General features: G+C 46.7%; 1 protein-coding gene across 1 annotated transcript in view; it reads right to left on the bottom strand.

Moving 5' to 3' along the window:
* Positions 1–12,113: 12,113 nt before the first annotated feature.
* TINAGL1 (tubulointerstitial nephritis antigen like 1) overlaps positions 12,114–20,872 on the bottom strand; it is a 45,326-nt gene continuing 36,567 nt past the window's right edge. The window contains exons 11-12 of the mRNA XM_084814424.1: positions 18,791–18,836; positions 12,114–17,102 (exon numbers count right to left, since the gene is read on the bottom strand). Coding sequence (XP_084670550.1) covers positions 16,959–17,102; positions 18,791–18,836 — 190 coding nt within the window. The 3' untranslated portion in view covers positions 12,114–16,958. The remainder of the gene's footprint in view (positions 17,103–18,790; positions 18,837–20,872) is intronic.

The following is a 20,872-nucleotide window of genomic DNA, read 5'->3' as shown; positions in this document are numbered from 1 at the left end:
GAGAAAAATAGAAGCCAATTTTTTATTTATCAGGCAGGGAAAAGGTACGCACAAGAAAGTAGGCAGAAAATATGGTCTCAACATTAGCAGAGACTGGATAGCATGAATGATGGCATAGGCATAGGACAGAAAGGCAAGGGCTTCTGCAAAGAACACTCTGCTCGCCAGCCTGTTTGGTTCCCTGGGATGTTTCTGATTCCTAAACTCCTCTGCTACTTGTCCTGGCTCAACAATCAAAGACACTTTCAGATACAACACACCTTTATTTGATAGAGAGAAAATGCTACAGTGTGGGGAGTTCACTCTCTGCGCAGGGAAATAAACTCCCCCCTGCATACTAGACACCACTAGCTTTTTATTAGGAAATCGATTACACAGCCACCTGAACATGCGCAGAATGCTTCTTGACCAAAAAGGAAGTCTAGTCTAACCACAAGTTCTTAAACCGTTGGCTGGCCTGTCTGGAGAATGGTGCCGTACAGGCAGTTCCCTATTTGGGTTGTTCACATATAGAAACTTTTGCTGGTTAGGCAAACTGCTGTTCAGAACTTTGTAGATCTTGCATTTTTCAGAGACAGAGAGGGTGGGGGTGGTCATGTACACATTCAAAAATTCCACAATGACGATACCCAGGCCCAACCTTCACTGGGCCTCAATATGGCTTCCCTGTGGTCTATTACAATTGGCCATAACACTCCCCCCTTTTGATTCTTTCGGAATCACTCTGCTTCTCTTGTTTTTCTAATTCTCCTTTCTTTAGCTCTTGCAAGATCATCATTTTCATTTGAGTGGTTGAGGTGGCCTGAACTGAATCAAGCATTTTCTTAATGCAACATTTTAAAGCACTAATTATTAACTGCACTAGCACATGCAAGCACACAAAAACAAATAGTCCCATGAATATATATTTCAGCAGGGCTCTTAGTCTTACCCACCCTGTGCGACTGGGAAACCATCCGCTTAGCCAATCTATAGAAGTGTTTTTGGGAACATGCGTCATTTCACTGCCTCTGTTAGCATGGACAATAGCATCATTTATGAGCCTCAACCACCTGAAAAGAGCGGTTGATGTATACACAGCATTCTTGGTAAATAATAGCACAGGCTCCTCCTTCAGTGACTAAAACTAAATCCAAAGCCATTCAATTTTGAATTACCATCTGCTTTATTTGTTCTTGGGTCTGTGCTAGGGTTGAAATTGCATTTCCCAATTCTTCAATGGATTGCTTAAATTCATCAGCTATTACTTTAATGACTGCTTGGAGTCTAATCACACACTGTCTCAGGCATGCAGTACTTACTCCAGGAACAATTCGTGCTATGGAGCATCTAATCAGTTTTCCAACAGTAAGGGGATTTTTATATTTATTTTCTAGCATTGCCTTGGAGTCTTTGACAGTGAGCTTATTTCAGTGCCTTCTAGTTGGGAGGGTATTTAACACTCACATCTCACGTACTAACCAGCTAACATAACATATGCCATAACAATCACTAGGCAAAGTCTTATAAGCCTTAGTGAAAGGTGTCCCCAACCGGTCGTGTCCGACTCTAGGGTGCGGTGCTCATCCCCATTTCTAAGCTGAAGAGCCAGCGCTGTCCGAAGACGCTTCCGTGGTCATGTGGCCGGCATGACTAAACACTGAGGTGCACGGAACGCTGTTACCTTTCCCGCCGAGGCGGTGCCTATTTATCTACTTGCAATTTCTTGCTTTCAAACTGCTAGGATGGCAGGAGCTAGGACTGAAGACGGGAGCTCACTCCGTCACGCGGCACACAGGTCTCGAACTGCTGTCCTGCCGACCTTCCGGTCTGCAGTTCAGCGTCTTAACCACTAAGCCACCACGGCCCCATAAGCCTTAGTACCACATACAAAATATTGGGCTTTTAGGGCAGCTATGTTACTGTTGGAACCTAAACGAACCATACACAATAACCTCCAAATGGTATAATACTGCTTCCATCTTTGTCAGTGGTGGGCAGCATTTACTTTGGTACCATTTAAGTGCCATTCTCCTTTTGAAACTCAAACACATTCCTAGAGCGCTCTATCAAAGAGACTTTTGCATTGCAGGCCTTTTGCTACATTGGTCCTGTTAGATAGAGTGTAGAAACTTTTAAAGGTGAGACAAGTGGAGTGGCGTATTTTAACCTGTGTGTGTGGGGTGTGTGTTTTTACTTGTTCTGGATATATAATTATCACACACACTCTTTCCTACATTTCTTCTTATACTTTGTGGTTTTGTTTGGTTAACACACAAGATACCAGGTTTGTTAACTACATATAGGAATCAAGTAATGTCTGTATGATTTTCTGGAACCTATGACAGATTTCTGGTCTTACCTATTGCATGTGTTATGTTTTGTAATGTCAGTGTTTAAACAATTACTCATCTCTTTCCAATTTGTCCTTAAATCTTCGAGGTTTTTATTTTTGCTTGCTGGCCTCAAGAGCACTCTTTGAGTTTTCGTTGTCTTAAATCTTCTCTCTGCAGGAATTAAACCCTGTGGAAACAAGATTGGGCCAATCTTGGGTCAGCTGTCTACTTGTGGGGTCGTCTGCTTCTGGGCTGTCACTTTTGGTCTGACAGCCTTCTGGTTCATTCATCTAGGCCTTCACATTTAACTGCTGTGCTGTTGGTGAGGAGAATGAGATATGGCTCTCTCCACCAGGCTGGAGAGCGGTCTCTCGCTGGAATGACTTCGTGTACACCCACTCTCCTGCTTTCAGTTTGTGACTTCCTTTGCCTTGGTTGGGGGCAGGCAAAGCTGCTTTGACCTGTGGAAAGATTTCTTGCATGGAGTTTGTTTACTGGATACAATAGTCTCTGACTTGTTCATCAACCTGTTGCAATTTCATGGTTGTGAGTGGTAAGGCAGCAGTCCTTGTGGGTCTGCGTAGCAATATTTCATGTGGATACAGCCCTAATGAGCCTGGGGTTGCCCTCATGGCGTATAGGGCTAATGGCAAGACCTCTGGCCATTTAATGCTTTCATAAATCTTTGCAATTTTGTTTTTTAAAATCTCATTATGTCTCTCTACTAATCCCACTGACTGGGGATGATAAGGACAGTGAAGATTCTGTTCTATGCTCAGTGCTTTCTCTAGGGCTGAGATTACTCTGTCAGTGAAGTAAGATTTTTGTACAGCATTTAACAATCTTTCTACAAAATCTGCATTCTTTATGGGTGTCCCTGTGGTTGTCAGGAGCCATCTATTTTTCCATAAACTTCCAAAATCATGAACTATGATGATATATCTAGAAGATATATCTTCTAAAGGCACCCTATAGTCTTTGTAAATAGTGACTTTCTGGTCTCTATGCATCAAACACACTTGAGTGCAAATAATTCTGCTACTTCAGATGACAAACTTATTGGTGATGATACAACCTCGTATATATATTCCCCTGCTACAACATATCTTGCAAATGTCTGTCCTTCTGCCCCCCCCCCCCTTTTGGCATAACCATCTACAAAAATCACTTTTTCTCTTCTTTCGTTCTTTTTAAGCTTGATTTGACAAATCTTGTCTTGGCTTTCTTTGTTTCAAAACTTCTGTTTCATAATCATGTGGTTCTCTTTCTCCCTTGAGCGAGAGGAGGGTGGCTGGGTTGAAAGGACTGCCCTTTAAAAAAAAAAAAAAATCTTGGGTAAGCACCCCAGATGCTGCTCCCCCTTTTTTCATGGCAAAACAAAGTGAAGGACTTGCCATAATCTGGGACGGCCAGGGCACTGATTTTTAGCTGGCAAAATGTATTTACATGTCTCAGGAGCCATTGCAAAGGCTCTAGAGTGGCTTGCTGATTTCTGCAAAATCTGTAATCCATTTTCTACAATACCCAGTTAAGCCCAGGAACTGCTTTTGGGTGATGGGTGTAGGGTATTTTTGAACTGCTTCTGTTCTCTGACTAGCGAGTTCTCGGCCTCCCATCCAATGTCCTAGGTACAGCGCTTTTTGCTGTACCCATTGTATTTTATCTTTTGACACTTTGTGCCCTTTTTTTTAGCCAGTTGCTGCAACAAGTACACCGAATCTCTTACACAACCAATCTATTCCCAACTAAGGTATTGGGATGTTTGAGCTCAACAAATGCATGTTCTAAAACTTCTTGTCTCTCCGGAATTTCAGCAGAGACTTCCCTTGATATTGGTCATGTTTCTGGTGTTCTGCTAAAGCCAATCACATTTACAACTTTTTTGCCCTAATGGCAAGGGGCATTCTTGCGGGTTAAGAATGGAATAAGTAGCCCCTGTATCAACTAGAAATTTCACTTCGTGCCGAGCTACTTTTAAGAAAACATGGTGCCTGCTTTGGGGTTGGAGGCAGTTTGAACTCCAGTAAAATTTTCAAGTTCCCTTAAATCCCAATCATAGTCTATTCTGACCCAGACCCAATCTCCGTCATTTCCTTTCCACATCATTTCTCTACACAAATCTCTCCATTTTCTTTCTTCATTGTCTGAGTCAGAATATTTCACCTCATTCTACCATGTCTCTGTAGCTGCGCTGTCTTATTGTTCTTTCTTCTCTAAGTAAGCACGCTCTCTCTTATAGTGTCCCGTCTGCCCGCAATGATAACACTGTCTCGATCTCGGACCGAAAGCCAGTGCCTCTGCTCTCAATCCTCTTCACAGGTGTATCCTGTGGCTGACTGTTCTGGTTTTGCCAACTTCGGACTCTTCTTCGGACTCTTCTTCTGCCTCTAAATCCTCCTTGACCCCCTCTTCCATGATTCCCTCTACCCTGACTTGCTTGCGCCTTCAACTGGGTGGCTTGCATGACCATAACAGAATCATTCAAGTCTCCCTTTTTCCTTTCCTGTGCCTTCAGGCATTGTTGTACTGAACTCAGTATTTCTTTGATGGGTTTCTCTCCTCAGCCCAGCACAATATTGGTATATTTCTGCTGTGCCTTGGAAGATCTGAAACATACAGATCAACCATTGCTGCTGTGGCTGACTCTTCAGGATTGTCAATGCCTGAGTGTCTGTCAAATGCTTCTAACAGCCTATTCCAATAATCCATGGCATTCTCGCCCTTTTTCCATTTCACTAAGCATATTTTTTGGCTAGTCTGCTTTAGTCAGAAAAACTTTATCTAACTTTGCTACCAACCTTTCCCTGTCTTCTATCAATTGATCATACTGTGCTGGACTGGCCACCAGCCATCCTGCCTGCTCATTCAATGACTTCCAATCTGCTGAACTCAACACCAATCTCATGATCTGATTCACATCTACCCAACTTGGATCATATACTTCAATACGTGACTCTGATTTTTCTTTAAACTTTCTAGGTTCTTTATGGGGGTTAGGGAAGGACTTAGTCACATTCCTCAAATCACTGGGGGACTAGGGAACATGAGCTCGTGTTCCCTGGTCTCCCTGCTTAGTGACCCTCAAAGGCAGCTGTGTAGAGGTCACTTCATCTTCTTTGGGCTTTCCCTTCTTCTTCCCGCCCCCCTTTTGTCACTGCCCCTCTATTCTTATGTGTCTTGATCTGGTGGTGGGGTGTGAGGATGCAGGAATGCCGGCCGCCCCCCCATTCTTGACTTCTCCTGGGGGCAGTGGCAACAGCAGGGGGGCTGTCATTCTTATGTATGGTAGTAGGTCCACATAATTCATCAGAATTGTCTTTATAATCAAAGTCAATCGGTAAATGACGCCCCCTCCCTTTTGGCAACACTGGATAGCATCCTACCTTATAATCTAATTTTTCTCTCAAATTTCTATTTTCATTTTGCAAAAACTTAATTTTTGAGTTTGCACATCTTTTTGTGCTCTCTTCATACCAATTAGAATGTGTATCTCACTGCCCTTGAGTGGTCCTGGAACCTTGTTTTTCCGAGGGCCCCCTCAAGTGCACAATCTTATCCAAGTAAAAGGTTCCTTCCAAAGGAAATTGCTTGAATGGGTCGTTTCTGGTATCAAAATGCCATTTGTCCAGAAACTTACAACTCCAGGGACCATAATTGTCATACATACACCTTGCGGGCATCCCTGCTAGAGGTAGAGCGACCTGTTTGCTCTAACCTTTACATGGTCCCTAAAACCTAAGTTTTCCTTGATTGGCCACTGTTCCTGTTCCTTTAGACCCATGCCAGAGTCGGGACTATATCTTTACCCTAAGTTGAAGCTTTGCACCCATGCCTGCCACTCGAGATTTCAATCACTAGGACCTTGGTCCCTGAGTGATGGGTGGCTCCCATATCCAACAAGTACCCCTTTGGACTGGACCCACAGAAGTCTCAGGTCCTTTCTCTAAGCTTCAACCAACTCTGAGATCGATCTCTTGTATACCTTACTCCTGAGGCTGGAGTCCCGCCTTTGTTTCTCTCAATCAAGAAAGTGTCTGGGTTCTTCCGACAGGTCTCAAATGAAATCAGCCAAGGAGTGACTGGGGATTTTAGCAAAGCAAGGGTCCCTCCCTGAGGCACCTTTGAAACTCACCTCACTCAGCTGACCAGTGAGATTCCTCCTCGGGTGTCGACAGGACCCTGGCCGAGCCCCCAAGAAAACTGTCCTGGCCCAACAATCAAATACACTTTCAGGTACAACACACCTTTACTTGCTAGAGAGAAAATGCTGCAGCATGGGGAGTTCACTCTCTGCGCAGGGAAATAAACTCCCCCCTGCATGCTAGACACCACTAGCTTTTTATTAGGAAATCGATTACACAGCCACCTGATCATGCGCAGAATGCTTGTTGACCAAAAAGGAAGCCTAGTCTAACCACAAGTTCTTAAACCATTGGCTGGCCTGTCTGGAGAATGGTGCCGTACAGGCAGTTCCCTATTGTTCACATATAGAAACTTTTGCTGGTTAGGCAAACTGCTGTTCAGAACTTTGTAGCTCTTGCATTTTTCGGAGAGAGAGGGTGGGGGTGGTCATGTACACATTCAAAAATTCCACAGTGACGATACCCAGGCCCAACCTTCACTGGGCCTCAATATGGCTTCCTTCTGGTCTATTACAATTGGTTGTAACATACCGCAGCACCATGGGGAAGGAGGGGGCTGGAGCAGGAGGTTGGAGCAGAAGTTTGGCGGTTGGAGCAGAAGGGATGGAGCAAGGGAAGAGGGTGGTTGCCATTTTGGTTATTGCTAGTGTGCAACATTGCAGTGTTCAACTAGTGTGCAACATTGCAGCAACAATGCAGGCCATTGGAACAGGGCTTAAAGAAGAGCAAGGGTGCCCCACCTCTGACTGACTGAAGTGAGGGGAGGTTATGATCTTCCTCTCCTCTTGGAGCTCACGTAGCCTTGCCAGACACAACAGATGTAACCCAACAAATTCCACCAATCGTCCTTTGCTTTCTGATTCAGAGACAAGTAAAATATATGTCTTCTTACAAACAAACTGTGCAACAAAAGAGAAAAGGATTCTGTGGGTACATGGAGGAAGAATATTATTCCTAAAGGAATCACGAAGTGAGGAAATACCTGATTTCAAGGGTATCTCCCCCCCCCCCACAAACACACCCAGCTTCTTGCTTTATAATCTGGTCTTTTGGCTTTTTCCTTTTGCTCAGTGTCACCTTTGGTGGGAGGCCCTAAGGAAAGCTGATAGGAGGAAAGGCACAATGCAGGAACACATTGGAAATCCTGCTTGGATGACTCCTCATTGGCATCAGCCTTTATAAATAGGGCTGTGGCATAAAACAGCTGTTTAATAGCATCAGGGCTGTCTGTGTGCCATAATTCCTTGAGAGTGCCAAAAAGATATGGAAGATTACCTTGGATGCAAATTCATCTTCCTGAGATCATCGGCTTTCTTCCCCCTCCCTCTCCAAGGTTCTAACTCTTAGGGTACAATCTTATGGCTGCTAGACAGCGGCTGGGCAGCCATAAGATTATTCGGTTTTTGGGAACTGACCTTGGAGCCCTTGTTCCAAGGCCAGTTCCCAGAAAACCGCCTCCCTGCCCCCTCCCCTGCCACCTTGTAGGTGGCATAGATTGTTCCCAGTTCCGTGCTCATAAGAGCAGCGCAGAGCAGGAGGAAAGGGGGCATTCTTGGGGGTGGGGAGGGGACTTCAGAAGGGCTGCCCCGCCCCCCCCTGCTCCGACACAATATGGCTAGACAGCCAAAATCGACCACCTAGCCGCAAATGCAGGGCGGCTGGAGCGTGGAGGAGACGATCTCCTTTGCGCTCCGCTCACCCTGCATTGGATAGGAGGTCACCTCTGAGTTCAGAGGAGGCCACCTGTCCCCATAGGATTGCTCCCTTAAGATTCTAACCTTTATGGCCAATGCCTGTTGAAATCTCAAAAGGCAGAAGGTCAGCTGAATAAGATTTCTAGCAATATTGTTTGGAGGTTTCAATGTGTAGCATAGCTCCTAGTCTCTCCCCACGATCTGTAGAAGTGACTGAAATTATGCTTAATAGTTTAACAATCGCAAAAGAATTTATGCAAATGAGGAGCATTGTGCAAATCTGCTCAGTTTGCAGAACTTTATATTTGCAGAATTCAGGTTGCAGAATTCAGCCCTTCCTAATATCATTTCCTTAGGATTGCCAGGCTGCAGAATTTTATTTTATTTTTTGAAAATGTGAAGTTGGCACTGCTCAGGTTAAGAAGGCACAAATAAGGCTCGTGCCCAATCTTGAGCCCTTGCAGTTTCACAGTGAAACACAAGGTGGCACTCCTTCCTCGTTCTCATTGCGATGCAGTCTAGGGAGCAAAGGTGACTGACAGCTGAAATTAGAGGCTTTTATTTTAAATATTTATATATCACCCCATATGAATTGATGGAGGGGGAGTTTACAGTTGCTTAAAAGCACAATACCAGTAAAATAACATCCATTAAAACTGCACAAGACAAATTTCAGTAGGGTTCTAAAAACAAAGATTTTCCCATGCTGCATTAGAGGAGGTCTGTTCTAAGGTCCTACGTAGAGATTGGCAAGCTCACCTATACTTACCCTGGATTAATTTAAAAATGAACTGAGATCTTCCAAAAGCAAACACAAATTGGGAAATCATAGCTTTTTCCAAGCCTGTCAAAGAGTTTGGAAAAATGCCCATCGCTGCAGGGCTCACGGCCCCCAAAGCCCTCCCTGCCCACCCCCCAACCACATCCCCCCTTTCCTTCACTTGCCTTACAAGCAGCGGTGGGAAGAGCAGAAGCAGGTGTGTGGGGGGAGAGAAGAGGACAAATGCGGATGGCGGTTTCCCGTCTTCCTTCCCTCCTTCTCCCTGCTGTGCTGGTAGCAGTGCATTAGGGCGCAAAGCCCTCTCCCCGGGCCTAGCTGCTGATGGTTCCTGCCTTCATTTGCAAGGAAAATAAGGGACAGAGGAGTACGTTTTGGAGGCTAATGGGGAGGGTTGGAGCGGGGGGACTGAAACTGCGGGTGAAGGTGGCACGGGAGAGCCAGGAATTCTTCGCCGGCTTGGGCCATAATCCAAGCCAGGAAAGAATGTCAGGGCGTGTAAATCTTGACTGTCGTTTGAGATGGGTTTTTATTAGTGATGGGTGAACTGAGCTCGAGTGAATTCGTTATTTACTCGGAAAGTAACAAATTAGTCCATGGGAGCTCAGACGAGATTTCTCCTCTAGTACGAACTCTCGTTCTGTGCGTATGAGTTTTTGCACATCCGCAATATGAAGGTGCTCCTTGGGAGCTGTAGTTTGAAATCGCATCATGCGGCATGACGGCATGCTGATGACATGTGATGTTTACTCGCTGTCACCGATCAGCAGTATGAAGATGGACCCTGCAGGTTCCTCCTCCTCCTCACAGTCCCAGAGCTGTGGCAGCAGCAGGGGCAGCAATGGCACGGGAAGCAGCTAAGGAGACTGCTTCAGGTAAGCGGGGGGTCTAGGTGGTAGGACAACTGAAAACGTGGCGGGGGGGGATCTTTGCACTATTTTACTGCACATGCTTCAAAGCTTGAAATCAATTCTGAACTTAATAGCAAATTCGAAATACATTGATCCGAGCTCGCTACAAAGGTGGGCGTTACGAATGGAAGAGTTTCGCCTGACGAGATGGCTAATTGCAAACTTCAGCAGCATCACTCATTTCCCTGTTCCCCCAAAGCTGGAAAACGTCTCCAGCATCCCTATCCCAAATCACGTATTTTAAAAAAGAGGATCCACATGTCGCCTGACCGCGTGTGCCTCCTAGAACTGCACTCTCTGGAGCAACTAGGAGTAGCAGCAGCACAGGTAAGAGCAGCAGCAGTAACTTAGCATGGAATTTGTGGTGAATCTGGAGGCAAAATATCTAACAAAGCAATCCCACGCACTTCTACTCTGAAGTAAATCCCACTGTGTTCAATGGGACTTACTCCCAATTAAGTGTATATAGGATTGCAGCCCAGCGACATTTCAAGAGAAGCTCGAAGAATGTTTATTCTTCTGGCAGCATTTCTCACAGGGGGTTCATTGAGGTCTAATTCACACAAATCAATGAAAGCAGACACACAGAACAGGCAGATACCGTCCCACCCCCACCCCCACCCCCACCCCCGCTAAAACACAAGGGACACATGCTAGAGGTTTTTCTCATGAAGATCATCAATTTGTGCCCGGGCTGCACCATTTCAGTCTGAATACATCCCCATCCCCCGAATCTCGTTGCACATAGAAAACTGTCTGTCAGGGGAAAAGGTCCTAGTCCCGCCTAGATTTGCTAGTTTTCTATGTGCAGGGAGTGTGCGTGTGTATATGTGTTTGGGTAGGAGCAACTGAACACGTGAGCCCCCACCTATTTCTGTTGGTTTTGTGTGTCCTAAGCTAATGAGAAGACAAAATAACACTCAAGAAATACAGGTCTACGCTTAAAACATCGAACCAAAGTGGGGAAGAGGTGGAGGGGGCAGTGCGCCGGCAGCTTGAGCACTGCGAGCTCCCCATCCAATGTGCTTGGCTGTACTTTCCTGGCAGGGGAGTTTGTGAAGAAGTTTTCCAGAGGTTAACGTGTCCCAGAATAACAGGAAGCAAGACAATGGCAGGGCCCTTATCTCAGCTGCGCAGCTTTTCCAGGTGCTGACCTCCCTCCCCGCTCCTTGGCACTGATGAAGCTACTCAGGTGGGGGTGGGGGAGAGGGGGAGGCCTGCAGGCATCTCAGAACAGACGCCCCCCAAGGCCTGTGCTGGAGGTGGGGCAGGGGAAGCCCGCTTCTGCCTCCTTGGCCATGGTGAAGCCAAGCCAAACCAAACTTCTGCAGCTGTGCCAAGTTGGGCATGCCTCCAGATCCACACGACTTCCCCAAACTGGGGCCCTGCAGAGGTGTTGGACTGCAAGTCCCATCATTCCCAGCCAGCAACAGCCATGTTGGCTGTGAATGATGGGACTTGCAGTCCAACACCTCTGCAGGGCAACACCTTGGAGGCAGCTGAAAGCCACCATCCTCTGGTCACAAAGAAGATCTGGCCACAAAGTGGACGTAAGAAGGAACGTGTGAATGCAGTTCTGTCTTTTCCAACTTTTCCTTTAAAGCAGCCATGATCCAGATCAAGACTGTGGCACTTATGAGGGGTTTAGCCCTTTTTCTACTGACATTTTCCCAATGAAAATTACACACACAGTCACACACACACCTGCTACTTATTCCAGGAAGAAGAATCCCATTTGAGGGTGGGGAGAGAACCTTTGCAACCTCTCCGAAGAAACAAAATATGAGAAAAATGCCAGTTCTCCTGTGAGGCAATGTATCCATTCCCCCCCAAGCCCCACCCCACCCCGTGCTTATTATTCATATATTGGAAAGCAGCATTAAAAATATATTGTTCAGGTATCTTTTTCTTCCTCATTTTGCTTCTTTCCTTTCTGCATTACTTAGGGTGCAATCATATGCATGTTTAGACAGAAAAAAAAAAGCCTGCAACACCCAGCATGCCCCAGCCAGGGATTTTTCTATCTACACTTGCCTAGGATTGCGCCCTTAAACTTGCAGGCTTCACTGTATTTGGGGAAACCTCAATGCTGCTTTACAGAAACCAACAGATAATCGCTCCCGGCTCACCAAACCTTCCCAACAACCAGTTCTACATGCTTTAAGCTTCAGTCTGACAATCACATTTCAACGGGGGGAGTGGGGATGCCAAGATCCAGCATGAAGCCCAGGAGCTGCGGGAGGCAGCCAAGAAACCATCCACACATAGTTCTTGCCAGCATCTTTGATGCGCTTTATTTACAAATAATGAAAAGCAAAATAAATATAAAGAGGCTCATAGAAATACAAAACCTTCTGCATAGACAAGACAGTAATATTGTTCCTGCCTTAGGTTACAGCTTGGTCTATGCCTGACTTGAGGCAACTTCTTTGGAATGTAAATAATAATTTGGGAAATTCAGGAGAGGGGGTCATTTTTTCCATCTCAAGTTCTATTTGTTCATGCTATTAATAGCGAGCAGGGAGAGTCTCTCTATGCAGAAACCACAGTGTGGATGACACAGGGGTGCCCTGATCCAGCTAGAGAGATCCATACCTATCAGCAAGCTTCGACACATGTCACTTCCTGGACAGGAACCACATGCCCTCACCAAACTACAATTCCCAGGTTTCTTTGCAGGGAAGCCACAACAGTTAAACTGGTATAAAACTGATTTTAAAACTACAGATGCGTCTCTGTATTGATTTCACTTTTGTGCCTTGTTGGCCCAGGATTTGAAGAAATGCACCCATATAATCTGCAGTAAATGCTAGGCTGTGCGATGAAAATAAGGAGGATGAAAATAATAAAACAGCCAGTGCCCTGATATGGGAGACAGCTGGGTTCTGGGGACTGACTAATTACATTTTGGGCCAATGGGCCCACCTCAGAGAAGGCTGGTCAAGCATGCCCCTTTCCTTTTGAACTCAATGGGACAAGTCAGTCATGGAAGCCTCAACATGCCTTAAGCATGGACTATAATGTAACAGAGTGAGACGGTAGAGTCCTGAGATGGAAGTATGGGCTGTCCCACTTCAAACATTAGGTGGGAGATCATATTTTTGAATGCTCTGCTACATGTAAGCCTCCCTGCCACAGGGAGAGAGCTAGGGCTAGAACCTTTCAAAACTCCTAATGTTTCTCCTTGCTGAGAAATTTTTTTTCACTTGCACGGATTTATCCATTTTTATCATGGGGGAGTTTTCGAAAATGACACCCTCGGTCCACAGTCTGAAGTGGTGCAGTCGACTCAACCACCTCTGGAGTCACCTCGCTTGGATGTGTAGACCCAGACCCGGGGCGACACTGGGCTAGCTCAACACAAATGCATTTTTATCACTTGGTAGCTGCAACAAGTAATGACATGTATGTGTAAATGGGCCATTGTAGAGATATCCCAGACCGGCGGGCGGGGGGGGGGGATCACTCAAACCTTCTCAAACATTAAATGAATGTGTTCGGGGGGGGGGTTATGGGACTGCCTGTCCCCATTGCATGTTTGGGGAACATGCATAGGGCCCCTTCACATAGCTGCCAGATACACAGCTGGTGGGAGTAAGTCTTCACAGTCAGCCCATAAACCCCCGCATGCGTTCATTTAACACCTGGGGGTTCAAGAGGGCCACCCCACCTCTTCACATAGCCCACTGCGCCACCCCTTCAGCTGTCAGTCAGGTGTGTAGCTTTAAACAGATGTAGTGGTGTCAATTTATATTGCCTTTTCTTTCTTCTCATTAAAAAGGCTCTAACAGAATATGAGGGTGGGGTGGGGGCCAGGAAGTGAGCAGCGCCAGACAGTTCTGTTTGCAACGACTGCATGTTAGTACAGGTGGATTTCCTAATCCAGGTTGCTGCCACCTGTAGCGTCAGGAGGTTGGCAAATCAGCATGGGACGGATGGCACTGTGGATCTCTGCAGAACTACAGAGTCTGGCTGCATCCCCAAAGCACAGCTCCAGTCCTTACAGAGGTGGCCAATCTCGGTCTGGGCAGAACCACACCAGAGCGCAAGTGAAGGCTCAAATAACTGAATATTCCTCCAAACCAAACCAAACCTCCCCCCCACACACACACACAAAATGCCCTCCACCTAGAAAACTAGATGTCAGGGGGAAGGGTTCAAGTCTAGCCTTTTCCCTGACATGTTAATTCTCCATGTGCGGTGATATTTCTTTAATACATGTGTAAACCACAGTCCATCACATGAGTCTCCACCCACCCCCCACAGTCTGAAGTGGTACAGCCTAGACAAAGGTTTGCCACCTCATTGAGAACATGGCCAAATGCCAGGCTGAGACCCATCCACCCCACCCCCCGATCTGGATGCGGTGGGTGGGGTGGTGGAGTTAGGAAGGAGAAAGACAAGCCTAGAAGCCTGCGTGTTCTGGCTTCCACATCTTGTTCAAAGCACTTTTCAACTCCATATGAGTACTGCTGGCATAGGCAATTATTCCAGAGCCTTGCCATCTCAGTCATGCATGAATATGTGCCATTTTTATGTGCGCTTTCTCTCTCCGCATCTTTCACATGAATGGGGGAAGCTCAGTGTTTACACTGACACTTGTGAAGCTTGCAAAAACTGACAAAACTGGCCGCGACGTTTGGTTAAACCTCCCTTTCAACAGCACCAAGTTGCCAACAATGGGCCCGCTAAGCCAGGTGGGATTAAGCTCCAAAAGACCCCCACATCCTGTACAGAAGGCTCAGGGACAGGAGTTAAAACCCGAAAGAAAGGGAGGGGGATAACTGATGGGGCAGAGTGAGGCTGGTGTGGGTGGATGAATGCTTTCAATGCAGATAATATATTGGCTGGTGCTCTGCACTCTTTGTGTCAGCAAAACTCTGTATTTGTAATGGATCTTGTGAGGGGAAATGAGAAAACAGCATGGATTATTAAAAGACTGGGGAAGACAAGAAGAACAAGTATTTCCTCCTATTTTCTAGTTTGGGAGAGCAGAGAAAGGGAATTGTGGGGCTACAGCTGACCTGGAAGCTTATTCTAACTTGCACAGACTGGAGGCAGGTGAAAGTTTTTTTTCAGACAGCTGCAGGTGGTATGATGGAGTTACTGTTGCCCCTGGGGTGCAAGATTATCCTACTATAGTTTCTGGGTGGAATAACACCTCAAAAGTAACACAGGAGCCCTGTGCCGAGTTCCTCCACTTCCATTGACATGTAGCACAGCTTCTTCTCCATCCTCCTGACATCATGATTCTGTGTGTTTTCCTGCTCCAGATCACCGGCTCCCCATTGCAAGGGCTGGGAAGCCTTCAGCTTCAGGATGTCAGGAGAACATGGGCTAAGATGTGGAGAACTCGGCCCAAGGGCTGCTGTTTTCTTATCACTTCTAGCTTCAACTTCCTCCGTTGGAGGGTTTTGTCATGTGTCATGTTTCAAAGCTCGTTTGATCAGAGCTGACTGTACCACCCTCGGCTCACTAAAAAACCTTGTCTATCTTCACCCTCCAGGATTAGTGACCATCAGCAAACATCAGTTAAACAACCTTTTTTAAAAAAAGTGTAGTAGCAGTAGTTTGCTAGCAGTAGTTTCCTCAAATCAGGAGTGGAGGTGTTTCAGATCTATCTCAAAACTCTGCATGTACCTGGACAAATGTCTCTCAAAGCCCCCAGCATCACTTTGGCAGTTTCTTCGCTCCACAACAAAGCGTTTCCATTTCTGGACTGGCCCGCTAAGGAAGATGGGCAGTTCTAGAAATGCCTAGTCAAAGTCACAGCAGCCATTTGCTCTCCTTCATTTGCTGAGATTTGGGCCTGGCTCCTCTGTATATCTGGGCCTGTCCTGGAGTGCTTGAGATCTGGGACATCTCCTCTTCTAGTGCAGTTGGCTAGGCTGAGGTAAAGTGACAGAAATGCAGAGTGGCCAGGAAAGAAGAAACTTTGGGAGTGTTTGTGAGAGAATGTATGTTAGGCAGGCTGTGAGGACTGGTTGTTTTGTCTGGTCTTCATAGGGACTGGCATGCATACATGTGTAAGGAAGAGCAGGTAGTTGGAAATCCCATGCTACCCTGAGGTCCAAAAGAGTTTGGCAGGAGAAGCCACCGACTCTTGGCTTTACAATGGCTGCCACTGAACCATCCCTCTAAAGCAGGGGTGCAGAACCTCTTTCAGTCCGAGAGGCCGAATTCCATTTCAGAGAACTTTTGGGGGGCTGCCTTTCAGTGGTGGGAGGAATGAAGGCAAAAGGGGAAAGGCCAAAGACAAAGGGGCAGGGCCAAAAATACCTCCATATTTTAGCTTGAAGCTCCTACTGCTAGTCACTAAGCTTTAGGCGAGGCATTTCAACCTTTTAGAATGGGGGAAAAACTGCACAAATGCCGGGAAACCAGCAAACTATCAGTGGGGGGGGGGAAAGGGGGTGGAGCCAGGAGAAGGGGGCATGGCCATCTGGGAAACTGCAGAAGACCGGATTGGGACCCCAGGAAGGTTAGATAGGTTCTGCTGCCCTGCTCTAAAGTGGCTTGTTCCTTATCTAAACCCCAGAGAGGGCAGGCCAAAGACACCAACATTTCCATTGTGAGGAACTGGCAAGGTACACAAGAGATTAGTGGAAACCCAGAGAAAGGCAGAGGCTGGTGTGCCTCCCTTGCAGCTCTTTTCCTCAAGTCGCCCGGCAGTACTCGCCACTCTTCAGGTAATCGTAGCGTGGTATTCCTTGTTTGCTTCTGGTGTCTCTGTGGCACGCTCTGGTTTTGAGTTTCTGCTGTAAGGTGGGGTGTCACAGTGAATAGCTTCCCTTGGTCCCTTCCAACAAAACATCCTCCTTGGCAGCCATTTGATGGATTCTCAGGGGACTTCCAGTGATGCAGGGAAGGACCATCCAAAACCCCTGACAAAGCCGCTGCCTCAAGCACAGTTCTCGGCTTCACCCGATCCTGCATAGACCTCATAACGTGGCCGAGCGCCATTCCCTTTGGAGATAGAGATAGCGGTCAGAGTCAGCTGTGTGGTGTCCTGTGGGCTGATCCAGATCCCACACTCTTTTTTGGAGAAGAAAAAGGTGGAGGCAACAGAAGGAAGTTCTCTCTGGTGGCCCACAGTGAGGTCGGGCCCCTCAACTTCTTCATTTTTTGTGGTGCATGTCTTCCATTCCGACTCGGCCCCACACACCCACCACAAAAGTCTCAATATCACACTCGTTGGCACCACGGGCAATGCGGAAGTAGCCATGCTCACCCCAGTCTTTGCCCCAAGAGTTGGCAGCAATCTGAAGACAGTTGCAAAGAAAATACGGTTAACTGTAAAGAGCTTCCAACAAAATAATGTTTAGCTTTTATGCAGTCCTGGAGTGAACACTCCAAACTATCTTGTTGCAATCCTTAAAACAACCCTGTACGGTAGGCCAGGATTACTATTCTCATGTTGCAGATGGAGGCTGAGGCTGAAAACCAGTGGCATGCCTAAAGCCACTGTGGTGCGTTTGAACCAGGGACTCCCTGCTCCGTCTTCACTATACCAGCTCTCACATTATACAGCTAATGTTCCCTGCCTGGCTCTACAGAAATAGGCTGCTGCCCATCACAAGGACACCCAGCTTTGGTTTCCTGTACTAGGTTTTAGCTGTTTGTCTTTCCAAGACTAGAAGCCAGAAGTTGTATATGATTAATTCAACCGCTTAAAGTTTCCTCTCATATCTGTGGGATAATGGCTATCAAAGCTAGGGATCGACGAATGTGTCCGTTTCAGTTTATCCCACATTTGATTTTTTAAAATCCTCAAGTTCCTTCTGTCCCTCATAGGAAGAAATTTGCGAATTTTGGTACATTCTTATCAGAAACGAACTCAAATGAAATTATCCGTCTGTACTGGTCAAATTCAACAGGTCCAGCCATTCCCAGCACGGAGAGGGCCATGTTGTGCCTGCCTGCCATGTAGCTGTTAAAGATGAGGAGCCTGCCAGAAAAAAAGAGGCGGCCGCCCTAATTCAGCACAACATGGTTGAACACATACGGATTCAACCCCAGACTTTGACTGCTAAGCGCCCAAAGCCCTTGGCCTGGAGGGATGAATCTGTCAGTTTTGGTTTCTCCCACAGTTGAATCTTTTAAATCTCAAGTTCTTTCCATCCCGAACACGAATAAATTTGTGATTTTTGGTAAATTCTTACCAAAAACAAACTGAAATGCAATTCTCACCCATCCCTTCAAAGGCCAACTAGACTGCCGATAGCTGTCCTAGACAACTAAGCAACAGGAGAACACGAACCCATAGCCCTTCCCAAATATGGAACCTGAGGGCTGCCCAGCAGGGGCTCAGCTGATCCATTGAAGGAAACCAGTGAGGCCAGGCCAGCAAAGGACAGCTATCAGCTGGAGAAGGATGCATGGTAAGGCCAGGACTCCAGAGCAGTTCCCAGTTAGGCTGGCTCACTGGTTGAGCTGTCAAGGACCTGGTTGTCCCCGCAATAGACCACCTTCACTGGCTCCCCCCCCCCACTCTGACAAGAGCCAAGTCTGAGAGGAAGGTTATGTTAACACCTCTGGGATGTTTGTTTGTTTTGACAGTGAGGAGTGAGGCTTCAGCAGGTCCAGGGGGCCCTCTGGCACATCTGGGAAGACAAAAGTCTAGAATAAGGAGCAACTCTTCAAAATAAGAGACAAGTCCTTTGGTGGCCACTCCCCATGCTGGCACCTCTGCCATGAAGGAGGGAGCAGGTGTTTTTTTTCTGGATGGCAGGATTTTGGTGGATCTGAGGAAATAGATGTCTACCATAAGGAGCAATTCTTCTAAAAGGCTTCCTTCAAAAGGTCTGGCCAGTGCCTGCATGAGAGACCGCCTGGGAACCCCGTGTATGTTGCTTTGGAGTACCACGACAGAAGAATGATGGGATATAAATGACCTTAAGTAAATAAATACTTTTCTGGCAATTCCTGGCAAAGGCACAGCAGCACTCACCCAGTATTTCTCATCTGAGCCGTCATATGTTCGTTCTTCTCCCCACCTGTAGCACAAAATGAAAGGGATAGTTTTGTTGAGTGGCTCTCCTTATCAAAGGAGGATCTAAGACTGAATGGCAGAACTCTTCTCAACCTTCCTAAAAGCAATAAGCGAGATGAACCCCCTCGCACCTTGGGCCTTTAATCTGGCAGCCCCCCAAAATGTTCTAAATTCTATCTTGGGTTTGGGGAGGATTCGAGAAAATATTGCATTGACGTTTGCATTCCCTACATAAGTGGGATACCAAGTGGACCTCAATTGCCTTGAAGGGCATAACTAGGGATGTTGGGGGGTGGGGGGATCTCCAGCCCACAGAATTTTGTCTTATTGAAACTCTAGGTCCCCCTCAAAAAACTTAGGGGGAAACTTCAAAATGCACTTTTTTTTTTTTTTTTGCTTTAGGCAAATTTCATTGGCAGCTCAATGCATATTTAACATACTTTCAGCCATATTTTTTTGGAGATGGTGCAAAAAACAAGGTTGCCAAAAAGTGTGGGAGCAGCCAACTCTGTTATTGTTGGATGTTCAGACAACCTGGTCCTCCAGGACTTCTGCAACCATTGCTCACTCAGAAAAGAAAAACCCCTGGTATGAAACAGGGACAGCCAGCACCTATGTTTTCGGGGGCCTTTCTCCACATGCTGGAACAATTTGACCTCACTGGCTTGTCAGGATCTATAATGGCACTGGCCTGGACTAGCTGGACTGAGGAATGAATATGCTTCCTGAAAGGCCCTTTGTCTGTCTCGAATGTGCATGCACTGCAGTAAAAACTAGGGTGACGCACAATTACTATCACGGCTACTTTGCCTGACAGTGCTCAGGCTGCAGGAGCGATCAGGGCAGGGGCCGGCACGCTCACTCGTTCTCATCTACTTCACAACAACCCAGGCGTGTTTTGTTTTTTTAAAGTCTGGGTTGCTGGGATGTGCAGACCAGGCCCCTGAACGTGGAGGTTGCACATAGTCATCATGACCTGTAGCCATTGATAGACTTCTCCTCCTCCCAAAATCCCCTTTTAAACCCCTCTGGTGGTCGGAACCAGAGCTTTTGGCAGCCATTTCCATAAATGTATTACACACTGTGTAAAGATGTGCATTCTTTGGCCCTTTCTCAAATGGAGAAGGGGTGACCAAAGTTCTTGGTCAGGTGCTGGCAAAGCAGGCCGTACTGTCTGTCTTGAAGGGGTTCCCATTTCATTCCATACCGATAAGCTCAGAATCTGGCCTGTCATTTCCTTTTGCAAGCAGCTCGAAGAGATAACACTAGTGGAAAATACTGCTTCAGCTTGCTGGCTGGGGGCCCTCTGGTTGTTTCTCCTTGGCTTGCCCTCATGGTTCAGTTCTTTCCTTCATTCCAACTGGAGGCCTTTGCCCATCGCCAAGTGTTTTGATCTCCTTGTTGGAATGGGTAACTGTGGCAACACTTGTTTACTTTCAGTTTGCGAGTTGAGGTAAAAGACGCAAAGGGTCTCCCAGTGCCAAGGTTTTGTTTAGATTTTTGCTGTTTTCCTGACTTGTTCCAATCCAGTGCGAATTCCTCAGCCCATGAGGTCACAAGTCCCACCCTAATGGCTCAGAAGCTGGAATTTAAGGCTTGTCTTTAAAAGGCAGGTATACTAAGAACTAGGGTGGGTCATCCCATGGAGAGGGGAGGTTAACAGTCTACAACAGGTGTGTTGAACCTCTTTCACCCAGAGGACTGAATTCCATTTCAGAGAAACTCTTGGGGACCATAGTCCAGTGACAGGTAGGGCCAAAGTTTAGCTTACGCCTCTCACTGCCAGTAACTAAGCCTTAGGAGAAGCATTTCAACCTTTTAGAATGAGGAAAAATACTCTACAAAAGCCAGGAGTGAGACAACATTTGGGCATTGTGGAAGTGCAATGCCTGCTGCTGGCTGTCACCACTGGTAATCCTGCCAGAGGGGTACCACGTATGTCAGAGGGCCCCTCACATGGGGGGTTTCATCACACAGAGGTTTTATCCTGCTATCGAGATGGCTCTGTCATGGACGTTTGCGGGCTCTTTAGATGACACC

Source organism: Heloderma suspectum, chromosome 10 (genome assembly GCF_057233095.1).
Source record: "Heloderma suspectum isolate Gila_16-S chromosome 10, 16-S_ref, whole genome shotgun sequence".
Taxonomy (NCBI): domain Eukaryota; kingdom Metazoa; phylum Chordata; class Lepidosauria; order Squamata; family Helodermatidae; genus Heloderma; species Heloderma suspectum.
Note: the sequence above shows the minus strand (reverse complement) of the source record. Positions and strands in the feature narration are given on the sequence as shown.